This window comes from Loxodonta africana, chromosome 25 (genome assembly GCF_030014295.1).
Source record: "Loxodonta africana isolate mLoxAfr1 chromosome 25, mLoxAfr1.hap2, whole genome shotgun sequence".
In the NCBI taxonomy this organism is placed as follows: domain Eukaryota; kingdom Metazoa; phylum Chordata; class Mammalia; order Proboscidea; family Elephantidae; genus Loxodonta; species Loxodonta africana.
In genome coordinates, this window is record NC_087366.1 from 26,135,802 (window position 1) to 26,155,511 (window position 19,710).

General features: G+C 41.4%; 1 protein-coding gene across 2 annotated transcripts in view; it reads left to right on the forward strand.

Annotated features, from left to right (window-relative positions):
• Positions 1–19,710, forward strand: part of ASTN1 (astrotactin 1) — a 388,929-nt gene that overhangs the window by 115,561 nt on the left and 253,658 nt on the right. For both annotated transcript variants that reach the window (XM_064276603.1, XM_003410879.4), the window contains exon 2: positions 12,144–12,331. In XM_064276603.1, coding sequence (XP_064132673.1) covers positions 12,144–12,331 — 188 coding nt within the window. The remainder of the gene's footprint in view (positions 1–12,143; positions 12,332–19,710) is intronic.

Genomic DNA, 19,710 nt, shown 5'->3' on the forward strand with positions numbered 1-19,710 from the left:
ATTATTCCCAGCTGAGCAGCAACACACCTTAGAAATCAAGTGACCTTGTATTACTTTTAAATCAGTCACCCAGCAGGGACTAGATGGCTCAATCAACATTTCCATGAGGGTATCTCTCTGCTGGGTCATTTAGAGATTATCTTGACCTCTTCTGTAATGAGCGCTTATGCAAATCGGCCTCCAGAAAGGGGTTCAGTGTCAAGAGAGTCTCCGACTCGGAGAGAGGGGGAAACAGCTCTGATCCTCCAGGGAAGACTTCACAGTGAAATCTCATCCGATTGCCATGTGATTTGTATACTAGTGTGAATTGGTTAATAACTCAATTTCATTCCAGAGTCTATAAGCCCAAACTCTTCAAACTCCTGACATTGTTTACTATTGATGTATAATCTTCTGTGCATCTAATTCATTAAGCTGAAACACAAGCACAGAGGCATAAGATTTCTTAGTGTAAGTAATAGACATTGTCTTGGTAGATGGCATAGTCTGGTGGAGAGAGCACTGTGCTGTGAGTCAGAACACTGGGTTTGAGCCCTGTTAACTCCATCTCACTAGTTCTAAACCTTGAGATTGTCACTTACCCTCTTTGGCTCTAATTCTAATTCTGTAAAACCTACTTCACAGGACTGATGAATGAAAAATGGACCTTAAAAGGCCTTTTGGAGGTTGTATCACAGTGATTAGAATAACAGATTTTTCATGTCTTGAGTCTTTGTGGAATCCCTTCTCTACTCCCCTTTCTTAGGATGAATAACATAGCAGGGATAAGATAATTACTGCGTCTCATATTCACTCTGCAGGAACCTGCGGTCTTTGCTGAATTCCAGCCCATCTTTCCCTACCTGGAATGGAAGTGGGACACTAACTTAGCCATTCTGAGAATTAATTTTTAGGATTTTCAACTTGTAGGTTTTACATCCAGCCCTTAGTATGGCAGTGGTAGGTCACAGGAAGATAAAAAATAAAATCAGAGAACTTCAGAGTGAGAAGAGGCTTTAGAGGTCATTTAGACCCCATTTCCTGTAGAAGGAAATGGCTTAGAGAGAAGAGCCTAGAAAAATGACTGGCCCACTGAGCTTTGGGCTCCTCGGCCCTCTGTGTGTGTGTATGCGCGCACACAAAAAGGCAATGCTAGTAGTCAGCAACGGGAGCTCATGGCTTTGTAGGAAGAGGGTGGAAAGCCTCATTCCCTAGGGTGAAGATGAGAATGGAAGTTTCCACCTGAGTGCAATCTCTCTCGGCCTTTATGTAAGAGGCCTCTATACAGACAAGTCTGCCAAAAAGGACTCAGTTTACTACTGAAGGAAGCTCGGCTGTTATTTTAATATACCCAGACCCAGTGCCATATAAAAAAAAAAACAGTGCCATATAGCCTTCCTTCATTTCTATTCCTTGATCCCAAATAGGACCCTGCCCATTTTAACTCATGACTACCTTGCTAAATGCCTGACAGCCAGCTCACTAGGGCTGGCCTTCTGTGACAGGCTTGGGGCATGGATAGCATGGCACTCTATGTGAAAGACTGCATGGCCAGGTCTTAAAGCAGAAATAGCCAGAGTGGATTTTGGCAGAGATCTCTCTCTCTTAATTCTAGTATTTACTAATTGGGTGAACTTGGTTAGGCAAGTTGACCTTTCTGGAACTTGATTTCCTCAGCTGTAGAATGGGCACATAAATACCCATATTAGAGGGTCGTTGAGGATTGAGTGAAGTCATGAATGTTGAAAGGGTTTCCTAGCAGTACCAGATACATAATAAGTGCATTATCACTTGTTGAATTGAATCATAGATAAAGGCAGAAATGCAAGTGAATGGGAACTAATTAAAGATGGAGATAAGTTTAGGAAAAGCAACGGACTATTCTTTTGTAAGTCATTTACAGGTGATATTTTCTAAGTCATTTATAAAAAAACTAAAAATTCCTTGCCATCGAGTCAATTCCGACTCATAGCAACCCTATAGGACAGAGTAGAACTGTCCCATAGGATTTCCAGGGAGCGGCTGGTGGATTGGAACTGCTGACCTTTTGGTTAACAGCCAAGCTCTTAACCACTACACCACCAGGGCATCATTTATAGGTGATATTTTGTCATTATTACTTCCTTTTCTCATCCTTTTTATAAGGTGGGAGCCATGGAGGGGACCTTACTGAAATGGTTCAGGACCAGAGAATCATATAAACTCTGTGTAAATGAAAGGAGCCCTGGTGGTGCAGTGGTTAAGCACTCGGCTGCTAAGAAAGGTCGGCAGTTGGAACTCACCAACTGCTTCACAGGGGAAAGATGTGGCATTCTGCTCCTATAAAGATTTACTGCCTTGGAAACCCTGTTGGGGGCAGTTCTACTCTGTCTTATAGGGTCACTGTGAGTCAGAATCGACTAGATGACAACGAGTTTTGGTCTTGAATGTTAATAAAAGACCAGGAGTACAAGAGGGAGGATTTGGAATGAATGGAGCCCTCACTGGGTCTAGTGGGAAGTCTCCTTGCTGTCACCCTGCTTTGGCTTTCCAAAACCCAGGTGTCCATTTTGCTTCCACTGCAGGGAAATGGCCCCCAAGGGCTTGCAAAGCTCAAATCAGAATTCCAATCGTGAAACCTCAGGCTTCAAAATGACTTATTCTCATTACAATGTATGAAATGATCCGTAAATACATATTTTAACTTTACAGAGTTTAAATATTATTATACGTCTTACTTGATGTCAGATTTTGTTAAATGCGTGCCGTTATCTCAATTTACAAAGGTCAGTTGGGTGGCAGTGGTGAATAGAACTAGATACATTTAAAAATCCTCTTCCCAGTACATCTGTGGCTCAGATAACCCTGCCTTTTTCAAAGAGCTTTGGGCTTTTTTTTTTTTCCCCCCCTTTCAAATGAGACTTTAATGAGTATCATGTGGATAAACTCTTTGCAGAGGTTTGAAAAGATCCAGAGAAACACTGTGGTAGGAACAAGCAAACCATTTTGGATGAAATCAGAAGCCATTTGAATGCCTCCTCATCTCTCTGGTTGTGTCAGAACCTTTTGGCTGCATTTTTGCCCCACAGGAATGTTTTCATCTCCATGGCAAGGTAAATAGAATGTTCGTGTAGTTGCTCAATTGCTATTCATGCCAGCACAGAGTAGCGGAGAGTGACCTACTTCCAGCAGCATCCATAGAAAGCTTCACTGCTTTCCATCAAGCCTGGTTTAAAAAACCACCCTCTGCTTCCTGTGGCACCTCTCCACCTGCCTCCAGAGACAACAAGCTGTGGGCTATCTAGGGTCCTCATTTTCTTTCTGTCATCACTCTTGCTTCCTGTCTTGGTTCATTTTAATCAATCTTAACCTCTTCTGGAAAAGGAGAAGTGGGTGGGTGGGCAGCTGTAAAAGGAAGTTAGCATTTCTGGATTTTTAGAGTACACTCTATAAAGGGATATTGGCAAGGCTGCAGAGAGAGGTCAGGTGAAGTTTTCTTTATCTAGGCTACACTTGTCCACAAAAACATTGCTGATCAAGGGTTAATAACTTACTGGAAACCATTTGGACACATCTATATGTAGATGGCTCTTTCTAAACTCTTTCTAATTGGGAGTCATTGAGTGAAGTTTCAGTAGGTCACTATCATGAGTTTCCATACAGTCAATCCTTACTCTGTAATTGATAGGCTAGACTGGGTTAAAGCATTCACAAATTTCAGGAGAAATGTCTGATTTGAAAAACTTCCATAGAGACGTTTATCCAATTGGCATGCAGAAATATACTCAGCCTGCACCTGATTTGGGGCCTAACTACAGCCAAGTGTCATGTCTGGTTTTGTGTCATTGAATAACATGGTTAGAGCTGGAGAGCCCTTAGTGACCTTCTAGTTACAACCTTTGAAGATGAGAAAACTGAGCTGCAGAGAGATTACAGCAGCTACATTCTCCTGGCTCCCTGTCCAATGCTCTCTTTAACCTGCCATTCCGTGTCTCATCACTGTGTCATTAATACTCTAAAGCTCTTTTGTTTTTGCCATTGAGGGCAAATGTCACCAAGCCAGGGAAATAGAAATTCAATTATCCTTCACCTGGACACTAGTGGAAATTTCTATTCCAAATCGCAGCAAGTCAAGAAGGTTTTAGTTATGTGAAAAAGGAACCTCCTGTTGGGCGAGAGAATTTGGAAATTTTTAAAGCTATTTTGTATAGAGTTTTTCTCCACATACTTCTGTAGCCATTGCTCAAGCCAGTTTGGAGGCAGAGGAAAGAGAATGAGACAGTAGGAAGCAGCTCCCTGGCAGACAGGGAGTTGAATATAGGAACCACAATCAGAGTTTCATTCCCAGTTGGTCTGTGAACATCAGCCGATTTTCACAAAAGAATGTTCAGGTTATGCTATTTCCCATTTTGTTGTTCACTCAGCCAGGCCTGTATGGTTACAAACTTAAGGCAAACTATAGGTGTTCCTGGCATTTGTGCTGGTTGAATTCAGGCCCAGTGGGATGCCTCATTTTATGTGGCTCTTACTCTGGAATTTGGGATTGTATCACTTTAGAACTCCATACCAGATGGTCCCTACGGTGAGAGATGTGGAGGCCCAGCCAAGTCAACCCAAGAGATGTCATTTCTCTGGCTAGTCTCCTTTCCTCACTTCTCTTGACTTTGTCCTTTCACTCTGCAACCTTCTCCTTTGTCTGTTTTTCACCTGTCCCTCATCTTTCTTCACAGATGGCCAGGACACTAATGTGCTGCTCTCATTATGTTTATGGAACAAGTTGGGGTCTTTAGAGGCTGCCATTTTAGAGACATTAAAGACTTGGGTCACGTTGGATACCAGGATAAAAATTTTCAGAATAATTAGTGATCCTTACAGTTATTAACCCCTGACTTAAGCAGGTGATTTTCTTACAAAGGTGTTGAAAGTTAATACCACTGCTAATATTTCCAGTCAGAAGATGTAATGAAACCATGTGGGAAACTAGAACTACCATTAATATCCTTCAAACTTTGAAATTACGGCGGGGGGGGGGGGGCGGGTGGTGAGGGGGGAAGGAAAGCAAGAAAGAACAGAAGGGAAGGGGGTAATTCTATTACAGGTTTATCTTTGGTAACCTTAATGTTGGGTTTAACCTTCACGATAGTCTCTGATGGATAAGATCCTTTTGTTATTCTTAGTTTGGGATAGTCAGCTTATCACTGCTAAAGTTCTGAGCTTAATCTTCATCACATAGGGAAACTCAGAATAATGGCTGATATAACATAGAGTGGAGGCGTGGCCAGAATTTATTTTTAGAGATGGTCCCTTTTCCTTGTAATTCTTTCTCAAAGAATACAAGACTATTCATAATACCACACTTAATAGAATTGAAAACAACCAAGCAAAACTAATAACCTGTGGACATCTCGAGCTTCCTAACAGCAGGGGTCTTTCATGGTAGTGGGCTTTATTTGACCTCCAGTTGTGCCGGTTCTTTTCTAACTCTGCTCTAGGGAACCCCTCAGGAACCACATTAGATTTTGTTTGGACAAAGGATTCCAAGACTAACAGCAAGCTTGAAAATCCTGATCTAAGCAAGGTCTTTTAACAGTCAGTAATGGCCATCAGGGAATGTCATCCTCAACCTTGAAAGACTACAGGGTCAGTTCATCAGGTGCCCTCAACATGAGGCTGAGAATTGACAAGTTAATGCTTCCTACTGCTTTGACCTCAGCAACCTCGGCAACCTCATTACCACTCAGCTGAATTCAGCTTGAAACTCAGGCTTTGCCAGGAATGAAAAAAGGGCCCACAATGACCAAACTGATAGAGCCACTAGCAACTCTAAGTTATTCAGTTGAATTAAAGGACCCTTGAGAATTTCCCCAGTTCAAATCCACATCTGACTTTAAAGTCTCAAATTCTTTGAAAGAGGGTATTCTGAATGTGGTCCTCAATGAAGCTGTCTTCGGAGGAAATTCTGATCATGACATGATCTTAGCAACTCAGTTCAGGAATTCTCAGTATGTAGGGATGCTCAAAGAAGGAAACGGGCACTTAGGTGGTATGGGAAGATTGAGATGAGTGGAAGGGGAATTTTTGAAACAATGTTTTGGGTGTCCTAAGCTAACCCCACAAATAGACCGTGCTATAAGCTCCCAGCCCACAAGCTAACATTAGAACAATGACTAAGGCTAATTTAAAAGTGATTTCATCTTATCCTCCTTCTCTCTGCCTTTCCCTGTCCCAGATAATTCTCTGCCATCACTTTCCTTGCCCGAGGTACCAGCATCCCAGTTCTCTATTGCATGCAAAAGCTGAGTTCTGTTCCTTGAAGCCATGTATCTGTACCAGGATGAATGAGCATCTTTATCACCAGACTGGGGTCCAGTATGAAAATGGGCCTGTCTGTTAAAGGCTCTGCTCAAATCATTGTAAGCATGTGGACCCTGTGCTTAGAGGGAAAGGAAGGGTGGAGTACAGCTTACGCTTGAGAGACATTTGGGACACAAAAATCATTGTCTTTATAAGTGCTTGTGTATGACACACCCTTTTGGACTTAGAATAAAGGCATGTCAAAGCTACAAAAGGATCTTGAAGTTCAATTACCCAGATCCTCATTAGACAGATGAGAAAATTCAAAGCTAGGCAACTCATTCAAGGTTACTCAGACCATATCTAGGCCTACTGAGTCCCAATTCAGTATTTTGACCAAATCAGAATACATGATTGTATTCATAATGAGACCCCACTGGAATCTAGTCTGTCTGCTACTCTCTGGGTCTTCCTGATTGTGATGGTTAAGATTGTGTGTCAACTTGGCTGGGCCATGATTCTCAGTGGTTTGGCAGTTATATAATGATGTAATTTGGCAGTTATGTAATGATGTAGTCATCCTCCATGATGTGATCTGAGGTAATCAGCCAGTCAGTTGTAAGGGGAGTTTCCTTTGGGGTCTGGCCTGCATCCAATATATATAAATACATATATATAATATATATATATATATGGATATTCTGGTAAACCTTACTTGCTTGGCCTGGATCCTGCAGCTGGCTCATCATCATCCGACCTCTGGTTCTTGGGACTTGAGCCAGCAGCCTGCTGTATTGCCTGCCAATGAATCCTGTTCACAGAGGCTAATGAATCCCAAGTTGCCTGTGAATCTTGGGATATATCAGCCTCTGCAGCCTGTGAGCCAGCAGCCTGCATTCCAACCTGCTGATCTTGGGTTCATCAGCCCCTGCAGCTATGTGAGTCAGGATAAGCCTCTGGCCTGATGCCTGACCCACAGACTTGGAAATTTCCAGCTTCTACAACTGTATGAGCCATTTCCTTGAAATAAATCTTTCTATGTATATAAATAAATCATATATACTTCATTGGTTTTGCTTCTCTAAAGAACTCAGCCTAAATCATGGCTTAGTTTACTTCCTTGCTTAATAAAACTATGGATGATTTTCCATTAGCTCTGAACTCCTCAATCTAGCATTCAGATCCTTTCAAAGTTAAAATCAGTCTGCATTTTTAGCCTCAGTCCTCCACTTCTCCTCTCCATATCCTCCTCTCTGCAGCTTAATCAGACTTCCTGCAGTCCTGCAAACACACACGATCCTTCTGTTTCTTTACACACACTGTTCTTTTCATCTGGAATTGCTTCCTCAACATTTCTTCCCGTTTTATTTCTTCCCATCCATTTCTGCCTGGCCAGCTCTCATCCTCTCACTCAACACCGCTGTGTAGTTATTCTTGGCCATGACTTAAATTTCCTACAAGATTGAAAATTCCTGAGAAGAGGGACCATTTCCTGAATGTGGCAAATACAGTATGCTTCAAAAGTAATTGTTGTATACAGAAATGAATGATACCCTGGTTTCTGTGGATTCCAGGCAGGTCCACAATTTTTGGAGGTGCTGAGAAGTATGAGGCATGGGGAGAGGAAGAAGAGACATGCAAAAGTCAAGACAGTCTTGGTTTTCCAGATAATCTTAGTCACAGAGTATGATTATGGTATTGGTGCACATGCCACCTGTGGTGTCTTGAGATAACTATGTAGGACCCTGTTGGCACTTGTTTTATTCAGTACATTATGGCAAAATCTCTGCCTCATCTTCACATCTCAGGAAGTGTTGGTTTGGAGTAACTATTTTATTACCTCCTTGCTCCTTGGGGTGGGGGGCACTCAGGGAAGACTTGCATTGGTGAAACAATTTCTGAGCATTTTCTCTTCTTTACATATTCTGCTGACATCCAGACCACCATGATTCCATTGATGTACAACAGGGCTCTGATCTCAGCCCCACTGACAAGGAAATTCACAAGCCTTTTATTGTGCCCAGTGTATTTTTTCCATTGGTTGACCCAGGCCAGATATAGTATACATAAATGTGTTCCTAGTTTACCATTATATCAGATCTTGCCAGGAGAGGAAAAAAGCCAGGGAAGAAGCTATCATCCTGTAATCATCTTGAATCTAATATATGATGGATGCCCTTGGCAGGCGTGGTACCCTCCTTCCCTCATCCTCTGCCCTCTGAGATGTGTCTGGTCCAGGCAGGATCAGTATATCACCCATCCATGGGAATGGACATAAATAATTCACAGAGGGGCTCAAACGGCTGACCTGGAAGCCAAGGGCAAAGATTCTGTGCTCTAAGCCCACTCTTCATTGGAGAACTCTGCTGAAACCGTGCACCTTTCCTTGGTACCACCATTCTTAGGACCCTGAAGCAGAACATCTCCCCCCATAGAAATCATCTGGGACTGCTGATAAGTATGGAATTTTTTTTTTTTAGGAGTGATGAAGATGTTCTAGAATTAGTGGCATTGGTTGCACAACTTGGGAATATATTAAAAATCACTGAATTGTACACTTTAAAAGGATACATTTTATGGTATGTGAATTACATCACAACTTTTTAAAAAGTCATGTGATACTGATACGCTATGCAAAAATGTAAAACATTGCAGCACAAATACTCCTAAAAGACCACGTGGACTTTGTGCTCAAGTACTTCCTCTCTCTCTGCATGTTCTGAGGTCTTGCCATCTGGTATGTGTGTGTTGGGGCTGGAACAGATGTGATAGAAGTTTGTCCATCTTTGTTCTGTGTCAGGTTGCTGTGACCTTGGTCCAATTATTTGCTTGTCTTTTCCTCCATAGTTAAAACAGAGGTAATGAGCCTGACCTACTTGATGAAGACCTCTGGGAAATAAAAATCCGTTTGTTAAGCGATTCAGAGATATGAGATGCTAGATTCTTTCTGAATAATTATGGGAAGAGATGAAGTGCCACTCATAAGTGTGTGGAATAAATCCTGGGCTGGGTTGCAGTGGTATCGGCTGGAAGCTGGGTACCTGTTGCTCTGGATGATTTAATTATTCCATTAGGTGCTGTATTAGGAGCTGTTACTACTTGAGAGTTTTATGTCTGTGATGAGAAGGAGACAGAGTTTGGTTTCTCTGCTTTGATGGGAAAGGGGCTTGAGGAGGGAGGGGGTGTTTCCCAGGAGAAATCTGCTGGGTGCTTTGTGGTGAAGGCATAATGAGTGATTGGAAGGGATAAGCGCTGATGAGCGAGATTTGTGATTGGAAGGTGTGTGGGTGAAGTGTTGCATGTGAAGGGTTTCTCAACCTGGAAATCTGGAAAGGCCTCCTCAGAGGAAAGGTGTACTTGGGAAGCCTGTGTGCCTGCCTCACCTAACAAATGGAGCCGTGCCCACGGCAAACCAGGGCCAGAAGGCCGAGGAGCTTCCATTTTCACACCCTCCATGCACTACAGCTCCTGGATGCTTGTATTTGTCATTTCCTGGGCCACATACAGTTTATCAAAAGGATGGTTGAGTCCTTTATGGGATTAGGGAGAGGGGCTAAGGAGGAAGGTGAACTCATATCACCTTATCTTTGCAACCTTCTCTTCTTCACTCACATCTCAAGTTTACTCTTCCCACTGGTCCATAGGATGGAAGCACATGCTATTGGTGTCTCTTGGGGACAGGTTAATGACCTGTGGCTCATAGAAACCCTCCTCACTGACCTGCCCTGAAGGAGCAGCCAATACTTTTTCTCCTTTCTCCTTTTGCTCCTCCTATCGGTTCCTGGTATCCTTTCCCTACCTCTCTACCTGTTGGAAGGAAGTCTACTCATCCTTCAAGGCCCAGCACCAATATTATCTTCCCCTGAGAAATCTATTCTCCTTCCTTCTTACCCCCTACCCAGGCAATATTACCTTTCCTTCTTCTGTGTCCCCTCACAACTTCGTCATCCACCTGGTACAGCATTTGCCACTTTGACTCATGGTGAGTTGGTATGGAGAATTTACTGAAGACCTCATTTAGGTTACTAGCTCAGTGCCTAGACCAATGCCTGGCACATAATACAGACCCACCCACCACACCCACTGCTGTTGAGTCGATTCCGACTCATAGCGACCCAATGTATGTAAATAAATAAATAAAGCAGACCATCATTTGTGCTGTCCCACAAATAGTGAAGGATATTTATAAACTCCATAAATACTTAAAATTGCTTTCCTCTTTATGGCTCTGGTACTTGATGAGAGTACTATTCTAAATGTATCTTGTTAAATCTTTTTTATGTCTATGGAATTTTTTTTTTTTTTGTCAAAGATGGTAAATTTGGGGAGAAGAAGCCAAGCATTTTAAAAAACTAAAATTTTGGAAAACAATGATTTGTCCAAGTGTGTTCAGCAGAATACTAGTTCCCTAGGGTGACAATAGTTGTTAAGCAAAAAATGGTTTGAGGGCCAAATGAAATTCAAGAAATGCTGTGTTAATCATGTTACTCTACTGTGGGATTTCTCAAAGCTTTGAAAAGACATGCTTTAGGAATACGAGAGAGGGCACATGCACAGTGTATTTTTGTAATACTAGCTTAATTAAAAAGCAAAGATGTCACTTTGAGGACTAAGGTGTGCCTGACCTAAGCCATGGTATTTTCAATCACCTCATATGCATGTGAAAGCTGGACAGTGAACAAGGAGGACCAAAGAGGAATTGATGCGTTTGAATTATGGTGTTGGCAAAGAATTTCGAATATACCATGGACTGCCAGAAGAACAAATCAATCTGTTTTGGAAGATGTACAGCCAGAATGCTCCTTAGAAGCAAGTATGGCGAGAATTCTCACGTACTTTGGACATGTTGGCGGGAGGGACCAGTCAGTCCCTGGAGAAGGATATCAAGCTTGGTAAAGTAGAGGGGCAGCAAAAAAGAGGAAGACGCTCAATCAAATTGATTGACACAGTGGCTACAACAATGGGTTCAAACTTAGCAACAATTGTGAGTATGGCACAGGACTGGGGAGTGTTTTGTTCTGTTGTACATAGGGTCACTATGAGTCGGAACTGACTCAATGGCACCTAACAACAGCAACAGCAGCTTCATACCTACTACAGTGCGAAATACATAATAGGTTTTTGGTATTTTGTTATTAATTTGTTAAAAATAGTCCAGTGCCTTGTTTTGAAGCCCTGAGAAACAGATTAATGCTTGTCTCTGTGCTAAAGGCCCAATTCTTTACCACCCTCGTATATATTGTCTCTATTCTGTGCAAAACTGAAGAGAAATATTAAGGGAATTAAAAACATTACTGTGCCTGTCACAGTAAGTTATCAAACATCCCCAATAGACTATGTGGCAAATGCTTATGGTTTTAGAAATAACCTGTCAGCCCCAGTTGCTCTGCAGTAACCTCCCAGGACTGTTTCATAAATGCCAGTTCTCTGCACAGTAATTACCAACTAGCTTCTTGGTAGATTCACTGGTGTGTCTAGTAGTAGTTGCTTGGGAACTTGCACTTTCATATTTACGAGAGGCAAACAACCTTCTATTTACCTGGGAGAGGGGAGGGGTTATCAGGTATTCAAACTGTGCTGTGTGGAGGATGCTACTGATCATAGAAATAAGGGTAAGTACTTGAATTTTCACCTTTTATTTTTCTCAATGGGTGAGAGCCTGGCTCACTAGATTTAGGGTGGAAAGATGTGTAGTGAATAATCCTCTTCTTTTCAGGATCTCTTCCCGTCTTTGTGGTTTAGAGCAGTGTTAAGCCTGACCTAACTGCAGTTGGAACCCTTTGTTGCCCTCAGCTTAAACTTGTTAATCAGTATGAGTACATAGAAAGAGGAAGATGGAAAATTTAGTTCAGTTTGAATTCTCACCTGTGCCTTTGATGTTTGTCCTGTAGAGATCTCAGGGAACACGGAAGACATCCCCCTGGTGCGCTGGAGGCAGCAGTGGCTGGAGAATGGCACTTTGCTTTTTCATATCCATCACCAAGATGGTGCTCTGAGCCTCCCTGGACAAGACCCGACGGAAGAGCCCCAGCATGAGTCAGCCGAGGAGGAGCTGAGGATCCTCCACATCTCGGTCATGGTAAGAGCAGCTTGTCTTTGACCTCTCAGGTCATAGCTTGTGTCATTTTGACATTAAAAGACTTGGTATATTGCATTACTTACACTATGGAGGGTAATTGGCTTTACGTATGGCCAAGTGATTTAATCACAGTTAACTACTCTACAACAGCAATGAGACTAGTGTTTGGCCAAAAAACTGGGAACCATAGCCTAGCCAAGTTGATACATAAAATTAACCATCATAGTACCCTAGACAAAGCTCTACAATGACCAAACTCCACAGTGACCATTAATAAGTAAGTTTCCCATAGTGTCTTAGTGTAGGCAACATTATAAAAGTACTGAATATGCTCAGCGGCAAATGCATTCACTAGGGAGTAAACAAATGTTGCAGTTATTTCTAAGTACTGTTACCAAAGTGTTTTCCATAAGACAGAGCCCAGACAGGAAAGGGCTTTTATAAACCAGAGGTAATATCAAGTGGGGGCAAGAGATTGTCTTAGATTGGAATGATTCAGCTAGGAGGTTAGAATATCTTTTAGTAGTTCCTTAATTGTTTGTTGAATTACTGAATCTCTAAGCTGCATGCTGCTACCAAGCTTTCTTCTCTTTCTGCCAGCCCAGAGAAAGTGAGAATCCTGGATTTCTCTCCTCTTACCATAAGGGGTGTGTCAGTAGATACTTGCCCCTTCTGCTGGTCCAGCTCAGAAACTTCAAAATCAGCATTCTTTCTTCCATCCTGAAATTTGAGGACTCAAGAAAAGTAGAAGAGTGGGAAGGAGAAGGAAATGGAGAATTTTTGCTTAGGGGGCAGTGAGTTTATGTTAATGTGAAATTGTTTGGAAAAGGATAAAGAATGGTTGCACAACTTGAAGAGTGTAATCAGAGTCACTGAGTTGTGTACATGTAGAAATTATTGAAATGGTGTATGTTTTGTTGTGTATATTTTCACCACAACTAAAAAAAGGCAGACTTTAAAAAAAAAAGAAAATTAGAAGATTCTTCTTAAAATTTTAAGAACTCTTGTTCTAGAATCTTACTATAAAGTAAGTGCTATGGTGGACCATCACTCATCTGTCAATTTATCATAACGTGGTGGCTTGCATGTTGCTGTGATACTGGAAGCTATGCCACTAGTATTTCAAGTACCAGCAGGGTCACCCACGGTGGGTAGATTTCATCAGAGCCTCCAGCCTAAGACAGACTGGGAAGAAGGACCTGGTGATCTGCTTCTGAAAACACTGGCCAGTGAAAACTTTATGGAAAGCAGTGGAACATTATCTGATACAGTACCGGAAGATGAGCCCCTCCAGTTTAAAGGCACTCAAAATATGACTGGGAAAGAGTTGCTTCCTCAAAGTAGAGTTGACCTTAATGATGTGGACAGAGTAAAGCTTTTGGGACTTTCATTTGCTGATGTGACATGACATAAAATGAGAAGAAACAGCTGTAAACATCCATTAGTAATCAGAATGTGGAATGTATGACGTATGAATCAAGGAAAATTGGAAGTCATCAAAAATGAAATGGAACACATAAAGATTGATATTCTAGGCATCACTGAGCTGCAGTGGATTGGTATTGGCCATTGCGAATCAGACAGTCGTATGTTCCTCTGTGCCAGGAGTGATAAACTAAAGAGGAACAGTGTTGCATTCATTTTCAAAAAGAGCATTTAAAGATCTATCCTGAAGTACAGTGCTGTTACTAATAGAATAATATCCATATACCTACAAGGAAGACCAGTTAATACAACTATTATTCAGATTTACATACCAACTACTACTGTTAAAGATGAAGAAACTGGAGATTTTTTACTGACTTTTGCAGTCTGAAATTGATCAAACATGTAATCAAGGTGAGTTGATAATGACTGGTGATTTGAATGCAAAACTTGGAAACAAAGAAAAAGGATCGGTAGTTGGAAAATATGCCTTGATAATAGAAATGATGTGGGAGATAGCATGATAGAATTTTGCAAGACCACCAACTTATTCATTGGAAATGCCTTTCTTCAACAACATATATGGTGACTATACATGTGGATCTTACCAGATGGAATACACAGGAATCAAATCGACTACATCTGTGGAAAAAGACAATGGAGAAGCTCAGCATCATCAGTCAGAACAAGGCCAGGAGCCAACTGCAGAACAGATCATCACTTGCTCATATGCAAGTTCAAACTGAAGCTGAAGAAAATTAAAACAAGTCCACGAGAGCCAAAGTAAGACCTTGAATATATCCCACTTGAATTTAAAGACCATTTCAACAATAGATTTGAGGCATTGAAACACTAATGACCAAAGACCGGACGAGTTATGGGATAACATCAAGTACATCATAATGAAGAAAGCAAAAGGTCATTAAAAAGACAGAAAAGAACGAAAAGACCAAAATGGATGTCAGAAGACACTCTGAAACTTGCCCTTGAACGTAGAGTAGCTAAAGTGAATGGAAGAAATGGTGAAATAAAAGAGCTGAAGAGAAGATTTCAAAGAGCATCTCGAGAAGACAAAGTAAAGTATTATAATGAATGTGTAAAGGCCTAGAGTTAGAAAACCAAAAGGGAAGAACACCCTTGGCATTTCTTAAACTGAAATGACTGAAGAAAAAATTCAAGCCCCATGTTGCAGTATTGTAGAATTCTACAGGCAAAATATTGAATGATGCATCAAAAAGCATCAAAAGAAGATGGAAGGAATACAAAGAGTCACTGTATCAGAAAAAATTGGTCAACATTTAGCCATTTCAGGACATAGGACACGATCAAGAACTGATGGTACTGAAGGAAGATGTCCAAACTGCACTGAAGGCGTTGGCGAAAAACAAGGCTCTAGGAATTGATGGAATGACGATTGAGATGTTTAAACAAATGGATGCAATGCTCTACGTGCTCATTCATCTATGCCAAGAAATTTGAAATACAGCTACCTGGCCAACTGACTGGAAGAAATTCAAATTCATACCTGTTCCAAATAAAGGTGATCCAATGGAATGCGAAAATTATCGAACAATATCATTACTATCACATGCAAGTAAAAATTTTTCTTGAAGATAATTAAAAAATCATTGTAGCAGTACATCAAGAGCAAACTACTGGAAATTCAAGCTGGATTCAGAAGAGAACGTGGAATGAGGGATATCATTGCTGATGTCAGATGAATCTTGGCTGAAGGCAGAGAATATCAGAAAGATGTTTACCTGTGTTTTATTGACTATGCAAAGGCATTAGTTTGTGTGGATCATAACAAATTATGAAAAACATTGGAAGAATGGGAATTTCAGAACACTTAGTTGTGGTCATGAGGAACCTGCACATAAACCTAGAGGCAGCTGTTTGAACACAACAAGGGGATAGTGCATGGTTTAAAATCAGGAAAGGTGTACATCAAGGTTGTATCCTTTCACCATACTTATTCAATCTATATACTAAGCAAATAATCCAAGAAGCTAGACTATATGAAGAAGAACGCAGCATCAGGATTGGAGGAAGACTCATTAACAACCTGCCATATGCAGATGACACAACTCTGCTCATTGAAAGCGAAGAAGACTTGAAGCACTTACTGATGAAGATCAAAGACCACAGTGTTCAGTATGGATTACACTTTAACATAAAAAAACAAAAATCCTCACAACTGGACCAACGAGCAACATCATGATAAATGGAGAAAATATTGAAGTTGTCAAGGATTTCATTTTACTTGGATCCACAGTCAACACCCATGGAAGCTGCAGTCAAGAAATCAAAGGATGTATTGTATTGGGCCAATTGGCTGCAAAACACCTCTTTAAAATGTTAAAAAGCAAAGATGGAGGCGGAGCCAAGATGGCAGAATAGACAGATGCTTCCAGCGAGCCCTCTTTACAACAACGACCCGAAAAAACAAGTGAAAGGAGTTTATTTATGACAAACTAGGAGCCCTGAACATCAAAGGCAAACTTAGAAAACGAACTGAGGTGCAGGGGGAGGAAGAGACGGTTCAGAAGTGGAGAGGAATTACTGGACCTGAACTGGGGGGAGCCCTCAGGCACCGTTCCTGGGAGCGGCAGCAGTGAGCTGGTATTAGCATTCAGCTGCAGTTTCCTTAGGGAGAAGCAGCCAGCCACACAGCCTACTCACGCCTCGGAACCAGAGAAGAACGGTGCTTTCAGGAAAAACTAAGTACTTCCGTGTATTTTACTGCCCCATCCCCCCCCACCCCAGGCTGGCTACAGCAGCTGACTTCCCTGGGCCTGAGACAGGCCCTGCTGAGCACCTAGAGTCATCCTCCCGGCCTTGGAGAAGGAATAAATTTGCAATTGGGGGGAAAAGATAATTTGCCAAATCCACTAACTGGGGGAGCTTAGGACAGAAGTGGCTCCTGTCCAGGCATAAATGGTCCATGGACTTTGAGTACATTTCCCCTCTGCATGGTCCTGTGTGGGCCTATTTCAGGAGAATAGGCCCTCATTGGCAGACTCCAACGGTTTCAGCTGTGTGGCGGAGAGGCAGGTGTTTGATTTTTTACATTGCTTTGCCTATTAAACAGTGTCCTCACCTACTCACATCAGGGGCTTAAGGACTGGTAGCTCGACATGGGCCATGCAGCCACCCATAACAGGGGTCCAAGGATAACTGGTACCTCCCAATTCTTACAACCAAAAACATTGGGTGCCAATGGTCAATCTGTAGAACCCACCCACCTGTACACTCTAGGGAACAGGGACACGCTTTTCTGAGAGACACGTAGGGGAAGATTCTCAGCCTCCTGCCTTGTTCAGAGTGTGACCCCCTGCTGCAACCAGATACCAGTACCTACACCAATCACCCCTGCCCCTCTAAGACTATAGGACAGAGCCACACACTTGATGATCACCTACCTGGACACCTGAGCTGAATTCATACAAGAAAAGTGAATGGACTCCTAGACTGATATACCTGATAACTGCTCTAGCCATCTGGAGATTGGACATCATAACTCCAAAGGCAAAAATAATCAAGCTAGCTCACTGAAGCAACCCATTTGGGCATATCACATCAAAACAAAGCAAGAAGCTATGACACAGTAAGCAAACACAAAATAAACTAATACAATAACTTATAGATGGCTTAGAGACAACAGTCAATATCAAGTCACATAAAGAAACAGACCATGATCGCCTCAACAAGCTCTCAAAACAAAGAATCAAGGGATCTTCTAGAAGAAAGTGCTTTCCTGGCAATACCAGAGGCAGAATACAAAAGATTAGCATACAGAACCCTCAAGACATCAGGAAGGAAATCGGGCAATACGCAGAACAAACCAAGGAACACCCAGATAAAGCAATTGAAGAAATTAGAAAGATTATTCAGGAACATAATGAAAAATTTCATAAGAGAAAATCACCAAATCAATACCATTTATAGTAGCCTCCAAGAAGATAAAATACTTAGGAATGAATCTTACCAGAGATGTAAAAGACTTGTACAAAGAAAACTAGAAAACACTTCTGCAAGAAACCAAAAGAGACTTACGTAAGTGGAAAAACATACCTTTCTCATGGATAGGAAGACTTAACATTATAAAAGTGTCTATACTACCAAAAGCGATCTGTAGATTTAATGCAAGTCCGATCCAAATTCTAACAACATTTTTTAATGAGATGGAGAAACAAATCACCAACTTCACATGGAAGGGAAAGAGGCCCCAGATAAGTAAGGCGTTACTGAAAAAGAAGAACAAAGTGGGAAGCCTTACTCTACCTGATTTTAGAACCTATTATACTGCCACAGTAGTCAAAACAGCAGATACATGGACCAATGGAACAGAATTGAGAATCCAGACATAAATCCATCCACATATGACCAGTTGATATTTGACAAAGGCCCCAAAACAGTTAAATGGGGAAAAGATAGTCTTTTTAACAAACGGTGCTGGCAGAACTGGATATCCATCTGCAAAAAAATGAAACAAGACCCATACCTCAATCCATGCACAAAAACTAACTCAAAATGGATCAAAGACCTAAATATAAAATCTAAAACGATAAAGATTACGGAAAAAAATATAGGGACAATGTTAGGAGCCCGAATACATGGCATAAACAGTATACAAAACATTACTAACGATGTAGAAGAAAAACTAGGTAACTGGGACCTCCTAAAACGTACACACCTAAGCTCATCAGGAGACTTCACGGAAAGAGTAAAAAGATTACCTACAGACTGGGAAAAACTTTTTAGCCATGATATTTCTCATCAGTGCCTGATCTCTAAAATCTACATGATACTGTGGAAACTCAACTAGAAAAAGACAAATAACCCAATTAAAAAATGGGCAAAAGATACGAACAGAGACACTTCACTGAAGAAAACATTCAGGTAGCTAACAGACACATGAGGAAATGCTCACGATCGTTAGCCATTAGAGAAATGCAAATCAAAACTACAATGAGATTCCATCTCACTCCAACAAGGCTGGCATTAATCCAAAAAACACAAAACAATAAATGTTGGAGAGGCTGTGGAGAGATTGGAACACTTATACACTGCTGATAGGAATGCAAATTGGTACAACCACTTTGGAAATGAATTTGGCGCTTTCTTAAAAAGCTAGAAATAGAACTACCATCGGATCCAGCAATCTCACTCCTTGAAATATATCCTAGAGAAATAAGAGCCTTTACACAAATGGATATATGCACACCCATGTTCATTGCAGCACTGTTTACAATAGCAAAAAGATGGAAGCAACCAAGGTGCCCATCGACGGGTGAATGGATAAATAAATTATGGTATATTCACACAATGGAATACTGCACATCGATAAAGAACAGTGATGAATCTATGAAACATTTCATAACATGGAGGAATCTGGGAGGCATTTATGGTGAGTGAAAGTAGTCAGTTGCAAAAGGACAAATATTGTATAAGACCGCTATTATAAGAACTCGAGAAATAGTTTAAATAGAGAAGAAAATATTCTTTGATGGTTACGAGAGGGGGGAGGGAGGGGGTGTGGGAGTTTAGGTGATGGGAAAGAAAACACATAATATAAGTGAGGTCAGCATAACAGGACTAAACCAAAAGCAAAGAAGTTTCCTGAATAAACTGAATGCTTCAAAGGCCAGCATAGCAGGGGCAGGGGTTTGGGGACCATGGTTTCAGGGGACATCTAAGTCAATTGGCATAATAAAATCTATTAGGAAAACATTCTGCATCCCACTTTGGAGAGTGGCGCCTTGGGTCTTAAAGGCTAGCAAGCGGCCATCTAAGATGCATCAATTGGTCTCAACCCACCTGGATCAAAGTAGAATGAAGAACACCAAGGACACAAGGTAATTATGAGCCCAAGAGACAGAAAGGGCCACATAACCCAGAGACTACATCAGCCTGAGACCAGAAGAACTAGATGGTGCCCAGCTACAACTGAT